The sequence below is a fragment of the Scomber scombrus genome, chromosome 1, assembly GCF_963691925.1.
Source record: "Scomber scombrus chromosome 1, fScoSco1.1, whole genome shotgun sequence".
NCBI lineage: Eukaryota > Metazoa > Chordata > Actinopteri > Scombriformes > Scombridae > Scomber > Scomber scombrus.
Window position 1 is genome coordinate 5,523,357 of NC_084970.1, and position 12,205 is coordinate 5,535,561.

The 12,205-nt window shown below is 38.1% G+C and overlaps 1 protein-coding gene across 1 annotated transcript in view; it reads right to left on the reverse strand.

The window, feature by feature from the left end:
* Positions 1 to 12,205, reverse strand: part of si:ch211-186j3.6 (neural-cadherin) — a 333,490-nt gene that overhangs the window by 184,965 nt on the left and 136,320 nt on the right. The window contains exon 7 of the mRNA XM_062419573.1: positions 1,424 to 1,566. Within this exon, the coding sequence (XP_062275557.1) occupies positions 1,424 to 1,566 (143 nt within the window). The remainder of the gene's footprint in view (positions 1 to 1,423; positions 1,567 to 12,205) is intronic.

Sequence of the window (12,205 nt, forward strand, 5' to 3'; positions counted from 1 at the left end):
CTTTAACTGTTAAATGTTGACAAATGACTGTTTACAGACTACATGCTGTATATTTAATTAGATGCTAAATTATGAACAGTGTCAAAGCATTTCATTTGTGTTCCACAAATCCATGCATATCACTTCTGAAGTTAGAGGGGGTACTCAAGCAATCTAGTATTGGAGTTCTATAAAGTTGGGGAACTTGCCAAAGATACATTTTTAAAACATAATCATAAACAAAATCGAAGCATCTAATTAATGTATTCTGAATTTGTTATTCTTCCGCTTTATGTTTTTGGTCTATGGGAGGAAGCTAGAGTACCCAGGAGGAAGCTAGAGTACCCAGAAGGAACCCAAGCACACACAAGGAGAACATGCAGCCTCTACACAGAAGGGCCCCAGCCGGCCGGCAAGTTCGAACCAAGAACCCTCTTGCTGTGAGGCGACAGTGCTAACCACTACACCACCGGGCCGCTATATTCCACTAATATTCCAGTTTAAATGCAGCCATGCTTACTCTGCTTATCACATCAAAATATGGAAAAGTGGAACAGCTGGAGCCGCTTGTGCCATTTTGCTTCTTTGCATCAAAATAGAATATTTTCAAAATTTTCCAACGGTGGTGAACTTGATCGAGTTGAGCCTCCCTCTTTTATTTGTTCAAACATCTCTACTCCAGCATTGCAAAATATTGGCTAGCTGACTGTAAACGGGCACGCACCTTTAGTTTGTCTCAAAGCCAAAGCTAAGATGATGACATCTCGAAGTACTTAATTCTTAGACTTTAAAACTCCCATCAAAAGCCTCAGAAGACATTTTACAACTGCTCTTACAGGATGAGTTATGAGAAGAAGAAGAAGAAGAAGAAGAAGAAGAAGAAGAAGAAGAAGAAGAAGAAGAAGAAGAAGAAGAAGAAGAAGAAGAAGAAGAAGAAGAAGAAGAAGAAGAAGAAGAAGAAGAAGAAGAAGAAGAAGAAGAAGAAGAAGAAGAAGAAGAAGAAGAAGAAGAAGAAGAAGAAGAAGAAGAAGAAGAAGAAGAAGAAGAAGAAGAAGAAGAAGAAGAAGAAGAAGAAGAAGAAGAAAGAAGAAGAAGAAGAAGAAGAAGAAGAAGAAGAAGAAGAAGAAGAAGAAGAAGAAGAAGAAGAAGAAGAAGAAGAAGAAGAAGAAGAAGAAGAAGAAGAAGAAGAAGAAGAAATGCAGCTCAAAGTGTTTTACAAGAAGGTATAGCTATACTCCCTGTGCCTAGTAGTGATGTGCATGTGTAAAATATGTGGGATGTCCCTTAAACTGAGTCTTACAAGAGAAGACCATTCATTTTAACAGAAGTTAAGATAATTAAGAGAATGCAAGGCAAGAAGATGAAACAGGAATGTCAATACTAGTGAAATAAAGACTTACAACAAGAAAAATAAACAAATAAACAGAACTCCATCATATCTAACCTTTTTGGCTGTCGATAACAAAGTTGCCCTCCTCATTTCCAGTGTTGATCTTATACGTAATCCCGTCTCCATCTGGGTCCTTTGCCAGCACTGTGGCAACAAGTGTATTTGGTCCTGCATCCTCCGAGACGAACGTCCGATATCTAATAAAACACATACAAACATACAATTAACACTTAACCTGGAAAACTGTGTCATGGCACAAGAGTGTAAAGGTAAAAATGAGACACATATAACAAAGGTTTGTCAATATTTCAAATCAATACCATCTCATTCATGTTTGAGAACTAGTTCAAAGCATCTGATAACATCATATAAGTGTGTCACAAAAGCACATGCATCACAGACCAATCAAATGCAACGCTGCTTTACCCTCATTATAGGTCATTTACATCCCTGTATTTTAAATTGATATAAGGGGAATATATATTAACAGTGATGGTGAGATAAACTGAAAAAGAAACAGAGAACGATAGAATATAAGGTGAAGAAAAATAGGTAATGTAGGTTGCATGCAGATGTTTAGGCAACACCCTAACACATCAAAAATCATAGCTTTGGTCATGTTACCCTGAGATTTTTGTGCCATTTGTTCAGTCTGACAGTTGGTGAGCAGACTTTGTTCAGTGTGCTGAGTGATGGCTGAACCAGTGGTTGCGTTGCACACTGTGACCAAAGAGAATTTTTATCAAATGTTTACGACTGCAGCCACAAGAAACACAACTGAAACTTTTGAAAAGAAGAAAGTGGTTCTTAGATGTGATCCTAGGGGTACACAATACTGATCCACATTGGGAAGTGATTTCCAGCATGGTGAACAAACGGCATGTTCCAGAGATATGCTGTGCATTACGTGCTTTGTGATAAACGGTTTAAGTATTTACTCTGAACACAGCAGAGCCGGTATTCTGATATAAAAGCAAATTAATTGGTTTTTGCTTTGAGACCCAGGTGTTAATGAGTCCCTGGGTACATGCAAAACCACAAAAACCTCAAAAATTCACTTTTAGATTCATGTAGTGTTTACCGCTGTACCTCATGTGAACATACAGAACAGTATAAAGAAAGTTTTCCAGCAACATCACAGATTTCTGACCCCACCACACCACTCGTCCTACATCACACCTCCCCTCACAGAACACCTTCAAATCTCACAACTTTCAAAGTGACAAAATGAGAATGGAGAAATGCGGTGGTGGTTGTGGTGGTGTTGAAAACTAGCTTTGTTTTCCTGTGATTGTAAAAAACGACACAGCGGAGAAGTTCTCCAACAGGCAGCGCTCGAAGCTCGAAGCTCAAAGCTCGAAGCCTGGCCGCCTGACTGCATCACGATCTTGGAGGACATTCAGAATGGCTGAACACTAATCAAATTTTAAGGGTGTGTGTGTCTATTGCTGGCTTTCAAATGAGAGGACAAGGGACAGATAGAAAGACTGCATCCTTGAAACAAGGTAGAGGAAGGTAATATCAGCTTTGACAGCAATGCTTTTACAATCCTGTTTAAAGCTTTTAGGCATGTAAGTGATGCTTTCCCGAACAATAGAAGAAGCAGACTCATGAGCTTAAAATCTTTAACTACACACCAGAGGGGCCAAATACACAATACTAATGCAGTCTATCAATTATATAGTGAGACTGATACAGAACAAATGCTATCTGATTGAAATATTATACATATGCAAGGTTAAAGACTTTTATGATGTATTAGAAAACGTGTGCAGTCGATCATCAACCTTATCTTAGTATTTTAGTATATATTGTGTACTATGTTCCATCTAACTCAGTCGCTTGCCTCGACATGCATTTTTTATCAGCCCCTGCATACCAAACTGAGTTTATCTTCTTGCTCTGAAATTCCCCTTCAGTTTTGTCTTTCTATCTTAGTGTAACTCTTTGAACTTCAGCTTTGAACTATCTTTTGGCCTTACACATACATTTCTGAACCACCGAGGTGCTTGAAAGCAAAAAAACTTTTCTTGAAAGGTTGGCCCCTATACCTTGTTGACGTGAGTTTCACACTCTCACTTTCTTGGGACAGATTTCAGTCGCCCATCTCTGCGTTATTAGAGCAACATCAAGAAGTGCATCTTGACTAATAAGCTAGTCAAATCTTCATAAATTAATATGGTTCTTCAGTAAATATGTGAAAATGAGTTTAACCTAAATACAGTGTTTACAGTGCTACATAAACTATGCTGATTAAAAGTACAATACCATGAATATTAGAAAAGTTAATTTGACATTCTCAGTGTTGTGTATTGGAAAAGAAGCATCAGAATAGCTTGGATGGATAAAGCCTTTTTGACCTTTTCCCAGTGTACTTTCCCTTGTTCTTTTCTATCAATGAAGGGTAAAAAAAAACAAAAAAAGGAAGACAATGTAATTGAATTATAGAGATTGCTAGTTGGTTTCTTCTTAAACATGAGCCGCAATCTCAACCCTTTTTCCACATGTCTCATCTTTATACTGCTTTTATTGTTACTGCTTATTATTATCAATGTGCCTTCTGTGTATAATGCCTGCTTGCAAACCAAATGTATTGTGGGATCATATTTACAATATAAAAGCTGAAATGGTATTAGTTTGAAGATGTTTAGGTGTAGAGTTATCCATCTATGAATCGTCATCGTCAGCCGCCACCAAAATACTGTGGAGGTTAAGTTCATTTAGTTTGTCATGCTCACAGAACTGAAAAAATCAACTCAACAGCAGCCTTTCATTTATAATTTTGTACAATTCATATCACTGCACTCTTTCCTAGAAAATAGTTCCAAATAAAACTATTGAGAGAGATGGGCTACTATGAAGGGTAAGTGAGAAAAACATCCTGACATTTGGGTGACCCTTGCAGCCATATTTCAGTCTAGACCGAAGCATTAGAGAGACAGACTGATAAACAGACACAAAAGGCCACTTGACCACCTGACACGGCCATTTCCTTCTGTGTGTGTATATGTGCCTCTCCCTCTCCCTTTTGCATATTGCTCAGATTAAAGCTCAGATTAAAAGATGTGCTCTGTCTGCTCTCATTTATCAATGACTCATTTCCTGCCCACATGTTCGAGCACATTCAAAATACCGGTCTAGTAGCTCTGACAGCCTGACACGAACGTATATCCATCTGTCACTCCGCCTTGGTGACAAAGTCTGTTCATTCTTCAGGGAAAACAAGGTACTCTCATTAGGGGTTGAACAGTGTGATCATTTTCTGTCACTGCCGTCTTCTTTGCCTCAACAACTGTTAGACTGGTTCTTCCTTGAAGATCAGTGATGTGCCACTCGTTTGCTATGCGCTTGTGTAGCATTTTTCGAAAACAATACAGTAATTACAAAGTGATTCACAGAGCCTACATACATAAGCTTACATATCATGTAGAATAAAACAAAAACGAAGCAAAACAAACAAAAGCATCCAAAATCCAAGCACATAAAATATAAGATAACCTAACAGCATACTATAGATAGAGAACAGGAGAAAGCCTGTCTGTACAAGTTTGTTTGAAGAAGGGACTTAAAGGTTGAAACTGAGGTGGTAAGCCTAAGGCCCCTGGTAAGGTGTTTCAGAGTCAAGGGGCTTTGACAGCAGAGCCTCTGTCACCTCTAGTTACCAATTTTGGTCCAGGAACAACCAAGAGATTCTTGCCATAGGACTTCAGACTGTGATTCAGTTCATAAGAGGTGAGGAGTTCAGAGATGTACCCTGTTCAGCTTGAACACAATTAGTAAAATTAAAACAAACAAAAAAAAGATTCTAAACTGAATAGGCAGCCAGTGAAGAGAGTCCAAGATGGGCACGATAGGGGTGATGTCATCACATTTCCTTGAATTGTTTAAAATCCTTGCTGCAATATTCTAAACTGGCTGCAGATGGGAAAGAGAACTTTTGCTCAAGCAAGAGTACATGGAGTAACAGTAGTCCAACTGTGATGAGATAAACGCTTGGATGAATTTCTCCAGGTCAGCAAAGGTTAAAAAGGACCATATTTTTCTGATATTCTAAGATGAAGAAAGCCAGATTTGACTCTTGCATCAAAGCTAAGGTCAGAGTCAAAAAGCACACCTAGATTCTAGCATGTATTGATAGCTTAGTGTGGATCGACTGAATCATTTGGGCAGCCAAATGAAACCATCTCCTAAATTGAACATCCAACACTTAATCTCATTGAGGCAGGATTTTTTATATACTGTGTGTGTGTATATATATATATATATATATATATATATATATATATGTATAAGAAAGGATTCCTGGGGTTTGAGGGGAAGACTTCTGGGGTTTGTGGGCGCCTTTGATTGTGAGATCTAACGAGACCAGTGGAAAATCCAAGATGGCAGCCCCACCCCTGCCAGACAAATTACAAGCAGATATGTCTTTTACAAGAAACTCACACATCCAATTCATACTTTTATAAATTAAGAACACCAAAATTTAATCTCCACCCATTTCAACTCCAGGCAAAGAGGGGTATATTTTAACACACAAAAACATCTAATTGTATAATGCTGTAAGCTGTAGAAATGCAAACCAGCCAATTAGTGTAGTAGGTGAACTGTGATTCATGTACTCCATTTAAGAGATCCAAATATTTCAAATGTGGAAAATCAAGTTTTCTCATTTAATTTGGGACTTTGTCCCCCCTTTTTTATTGTTTATGTTGCAGGGGTTGTTCAACTCTACATCTTGCTAGTGGCAATACTACAACAACGTCTCAATCAACCAAATATGGTCTCAACTCCTCAACACAGTAGGCATAACCCATAGCTTTGTGATGAGAGCTGAAGCTGAATAAGAAACAATTTTCCTCCATTCCTCTGTATATTATAACTTCTAGTCACATACTTCACTATGGCCCACTGAGTTAGAGTTCATATTATTGAAGTCTTTTAATCATTTGTTTTATTATTCTCTTTGTCATGTATTATCCAGATGTTTAACTATTAAATACAAGTTTTAATTTATCATCAAGAACTTGTTTGTTTGTGTTCTTTGAGAACAGAAGACAGCTGGTCGATGTATTGAAAATAACTTAAGAGACTTACTGAGTAATTAGACATATTTGTTTGCTTCTGTTGAGGAGGGCAGTGCCCTGAAATTCAACATGAACATAGCTTTATTTCCCAACCAGCATCAGAGGCAAGCAGGAAATTGTTTGTAGGCCTAGTGACAGTTTCTATGCTGTGATGAGATCTAAAACCAGATTGAAATTTCTGAAAAAATTGCTATTCATTAACAGTAATAACTGATATGACACTACTTTTTTCCAAGACTTTAGAGAGGAATGGTAATGGTCTGTAAATATTAGGGTCCAGGGCATCAAGATTTGTTTTTTTAACAGCAGTTGGATAGTGGTGTGTTTTAATTAAGAAGGAACACGACCAGTAGCTGGTGAGTTATTTATAATATAAGATGTATGGGCCAAGAAAGTCAAAGACCTGTAATATAAACCTACTGAGTATGATATCTAGGAGACATTATTTTGGTTTCAAGTGTATAATTATCTCCTCTAAGGATGGAAGAGATATGGGTTCAAAGTAGGTGAGATGAATAAAGTTCTGGTGAATTATGCCGTTTCTCTAAGGGCACATGGGGTGCAATGATCAAATGGCTTCCACTTGTGGTCTAAAGAAGGTATTTGAAAGATCGTTAGATATTTGCTTGTATTTATCTCACCTGAAAGCCTGAAAGAACTAAGGCCTCCTTGTGCATTTCTGCTTGCAGCTTGATGGCAAAATTACAGATGCTGTCTGTGTGGTTGAATTTATGCATGGTTCTTTATGCAAGTCTCTTTTGTCCCGACTCCTCAAATTAACTTGACTTCTACATTACAGATGCAGACAGAGTAATCATTATAGATGCAAATGGAGCTTACAATTAAGCTTATGATTACAAAGAGCCTGAATTTGCACCGATAGCTAATGATGGTCTGCACTGGTCTGCACAATATGTCAACTTTTTGTCGTATTAAAAACTCTGGTAGTGCAAGGACAATGGAAACCAATCATTAGATTAGTGGACTGACAGATAATTAACTATTTTGATCATAACTTAATCATTTAAGTAATTTATCAAGTAATCTTTTTGCTGGTTTGAGTCTTTAATATATGCTACTTGTTTCTGTTTTATCCGTCTTAATTATTTTCTGACTAAAGAGTAATCAATCTAAACAACAACAACAATAATGCAGATTATATCATCCTTGATTAACAGATTAATCAATGATGGAAATAATTAAGTTAATTTCAGTCCTAATGCATGGTTATGAATGCATCTTGCATGCATATTAGGAAGCTATGCCATGAAGCCCAAATTATGCTTTACGCATCCACAATGGATGTGTAACTTTATCATGTGTTCATGTCCCCAAGTGTCTTACAGTTGCCCAAAATGTATAACTGTACTGACTGTGAATTATGCACCTATGAGAGTATTTGGATCAGCTGTGCTTATGCAGATACCTAGTGAAGTATGTTGAGTGAGTCAAAAAGATAAGACTGTGTGCCAGAGTGAATCATGTCAGTTTCAGCAGTGATAAGGTAGAGTCGAACGTGATAATGGAGTGGTATCAGAGATAAATGGACAACCTCTGTGCACTGCATAGCATAAAAGCAGACCTATATTTTCTTGGCTATATCGCAAATAAACCTAAAAGATAATGATGGTCCACTGCTATAGCAAATTTCACAGCAAGCATTTTAAAGTTAATCCTACGTGACACTTAAATCAACCTAACTTCAACAAATACCTCTCTCTAATGCTTTCAAGCAGATGCTTGTGGGCGTCTACTGCATGAAGGACTGCTCGTGTGAGTGTCTGAGAGAGAGAGGAGAGAGAAGGATCAGGATGGATCACTGAAAGGAAAGAAAAAGCCCAGCAGTCACAAAACAGTGAGATGCCTTTTGCAATCACATTTGAGCTCTACCACAACTCTAATTTGGCCAGATCAATGCTGCAATCAATTGAAAAACCACCTCAGACATACACAATCACACACAAATTACTTTTTAACCTTTTTTCTTTTACTTTTTGTTGAAGTTGGTTTTAATTCAGTTGATTCAGGGAGAAAAATGGGTGTATAAAATAGCCTGATGTCAATTGTGAAAATTTATTACCGAATTTAATTATTGAGTTCATTTAGTTTATCCAGATAAGGCATAGATCGAGAATGGGGAGGGGAGAGATTGGGTGATAGAGTGTGAGTGTGTGTGTGTGTGTGTGTGTGTGTGTGTGTGTGTGTTTGTGTGTGTGTGTGTGTGTGCGTTTGCGTGTGCATGTGGTTTGTTGAATAGCTGGGGGTCAGGACTGCCAGTCGATCCATTCATCTGCTGTTGTCTGATTTATTTGCTTGGTTGCCCCTCCACCTTCCGTATTAATATGTGCTTACAATGGGACATTTCCATTGGCTTATCTGTTTAATTACTACTGGCAAGTATGTTATGTAAGTATGCAATTTCATCAATGGACAAAGTTGTTACTTTCAATTCTGTTGAGCATACATTGTGAGGAGCAGGGAAAGTTGGCAGTGAGCAACCCCCACTGGGAGGAAATCTAGAGACTACAGGTGGAAGCAGGATTGGATAGAGGGTTGTTGTTAAGCAGCAGCAACAAGCAGAGATGGCTGCAATATGAGTGAGATAAGTTGTGGGTTCTGACAGCTTTAAATAGTTGGTGTTGGATGTGTGTTTCATGTTAACTAATTTATGAAATTAGCCTCTGTTGATATTCTTATCATGTGTCTGCAGAGCTCTGGTCTAGAGTTTGGAGGCTTGATCTGTTGAATCTTTAGTATGTTTTTCAACATGAACCCAACAGATTGAGGGGTTAAGATAACAATCGCCATTTATGGGTTTTTTGATCACCTGGTTATTAACATGTTCACATGATGAACCAACTTTGAGTCTTAAAAGCTATGCTGGATTTTGCTTTTCTATCTTCATTACCAACACCATTATCTGAGTACCAATTGTCAGGTTTTGTAATATCATTTCAGCATATAAATACAAAGTTTATTATTATACATTTTAAGGGACTTTCTGCCATGGAACGTGAGCTGAGGATGAAAACCTGGGGATGTTTACATACCGAAGTATCCCAGGTTCTATCAGAGTAAACATAATTCAGTCTAAACAAGGATAAGGGCTTATCCAGGCTTCTGAAACCAGAAGTTGAAGATCACATGTGCTAACAAACAACTTAAGCACTCCTAGAGATAACCATGATCTTAATACTAGTATCTGTTTAAACACACCTTGTGTCTGAGAAAAATGTTCTCTGTCCTTCCAGTGCTAAATATAGGTAAGACTATCATAAGTTAAGATAGGTTTCTTTGGTACAATGCAGTGCTGGATGACTGTGTTGTTGTATGATATTGCATTTCTCTGTTGCTTAGGATAGGCCTTGTATAATTTAGGTTGGAGCATTTTAACATTGCAATAAATCAGTTATTTTCCCAAGCTGCAAATAGTTGGTACATTAAGTGTCCTAAACTTTTCATTTAGTAAATGGACTGCACTCGGGTGGTGTTTTTTTCGACCTTAGTTGACAAAGTGCCATATAATTTGCCACCCATTCACACACTCAGACGCCAATGATGATAGAGCTGTAAAGTCCTGGCCTGACCATTAGAAGCAATTTGGTTTTAAGTCTGTTCAAGGTCTTGCTTTTTTATTTTATTGATATTACTGTTGACATGAATAAGCAATGGGAAAACAAACAGATAGAATAGAGTAACAGAGGCAGTCCTGTACAAAGTTTATACATGATGAGTTATGAGTATGTTGAGGGTTACTTTTTCAATTTTCAAAGTAGAATAAAGTTTCCTTCGGTTCTCCGCAAATGTATGAATTACTTTGTATGAATTACTAAATGTATGAATTAGAGTTTTACTAAAGAATGTATATTTTATGCCAAAACAACGGAAACTCTCCATGCTGAACTGGATAGGAACACTTTAATGCTGGCAATCTGCTGTGATAGTCGGTTTTAAAGTCAACATGGTCTAAACTGCATGGGACCCTTATCCAATGGAGACTGAGCCAATGTTCTTATTAACTTAATACTAGGGAATCAAAAAACAGGAAAGGGAAAAACTCAGGTTGGTAAGGCAAAAAAACAATCTGATTTGGAGGAAAATGTCTCCCAGAACAATAACAGGTGATGTCTTAGCACCTGTTTTACCTATAGAACTAACTAACATCACTTCAACTTCCAAGGATTTACTATATATACACTTCTGTTCACACACACACACACACACATATACTGCTGTCTGAAATCAAGAACCCTTTGTTTCAACGATGATAATGAATGTTGACAGGTACATTTTATCACGTGATGAGCATTACGACACACCTCCACAGTACATATCTAACAGTTAAGATTAAATGAAATGTTCTTCACTGGTATAAAAGTCACTTTCATGGTAAAATGTTTAATACGTTTTCACGTTTCCTTGGAAATATATGAGTAAACATGCACACAAATATATACATGTAACAGGTGTATACACACACACATGCAAGAACAGCACAAGAAGTGTTTCAGGGTGGTTTCCCTGGCAACAGTTAGGTAATGGTAGATACAGTAATAGTCTCCTGATGGTATAGTGGCAAAAACATGAAAGCTGGACATTTTGTCACTCTCCAGGTAGTGGCTGCACGCAGTGAAGAAGTAGATCTAAGAGTTATTGTACAACTTATCGAAATATGAAAAAAACAAACAGGTCTCTTTTTCTTTCTTTCGTTCTTTCTTTGCTCCTTCCTTCCTTCCTTCCACAGGCAGTCCGTAACCCACATCAAACACAACTGCCAGTTACCAAAAGAAAGTAGCAATAACACTAACTTCAAAATAACGCTGTTCAATATAATTTTGAAATTTGCGGCACGCACACACACACACACACACATAGATACTCATTATAGCACGCTTCCAACCCTGAGAATCGATACAAATAGGCCAGATTTTCTGCTTGGATAATGATATACTTAATGACCTCTCTCTCTCTTTCTCTCCCCTTCTCTCTGTCTTTTCCTCTCTGTCCATCACATGAATTGACTCAACACACGCATGAACACGCACACTTTCCCACACGCACAGCCAGGCAGAAACAGCATATCTACAGGGAAAGTAATCATTTTATGTTTATGAGTTTTATCTTCCCAATCCATCCTTGCTACATCTGTTTCCTCAAAGACATAACAGATGTGTTTGCTCATTCCCGCCATCATGAGTGTGCGCATATAAATGCATTTACACAGGCATGCACGTGTGTGTGCTCCTGCATGGATTACTCTGCAATTCAGTGTATGTGTGTGTGCACGTGTGTTTGTCTAAGTGATACATTGAAGATTGTCCAGTTTTTTTTTTTTGTTGTTTGTTTTTTGGGAAGCTGCAGTAGAGGGCGACAGAAGAAAAACTGACTGATTATTCTGTCAGTAAACACACACGTGCACGCACACGCACGCACGCACACACACACACACACACACACACCCACCCACGCACACAAATCCCCTCCCGATATAAACAACATAAACACATGCATATCAGATGCATGATGCATGAATGCACTTTATAACTACATCACTCTGTCCATACCAACACTCCACTTCTCAATTACTGAGAGCCTACGCACACATACACAGGAGCAAACACACACACACACGCACACACACAAGCGCAGGCTCAAGGCCTCCTGAGGGTGCTGGTGGACATGGCTGATTGACCCTGCCTCACCAATCTGCCCAGCTCTCTGCCAGAAAATCAACCAATTAAAAGATGCAGGC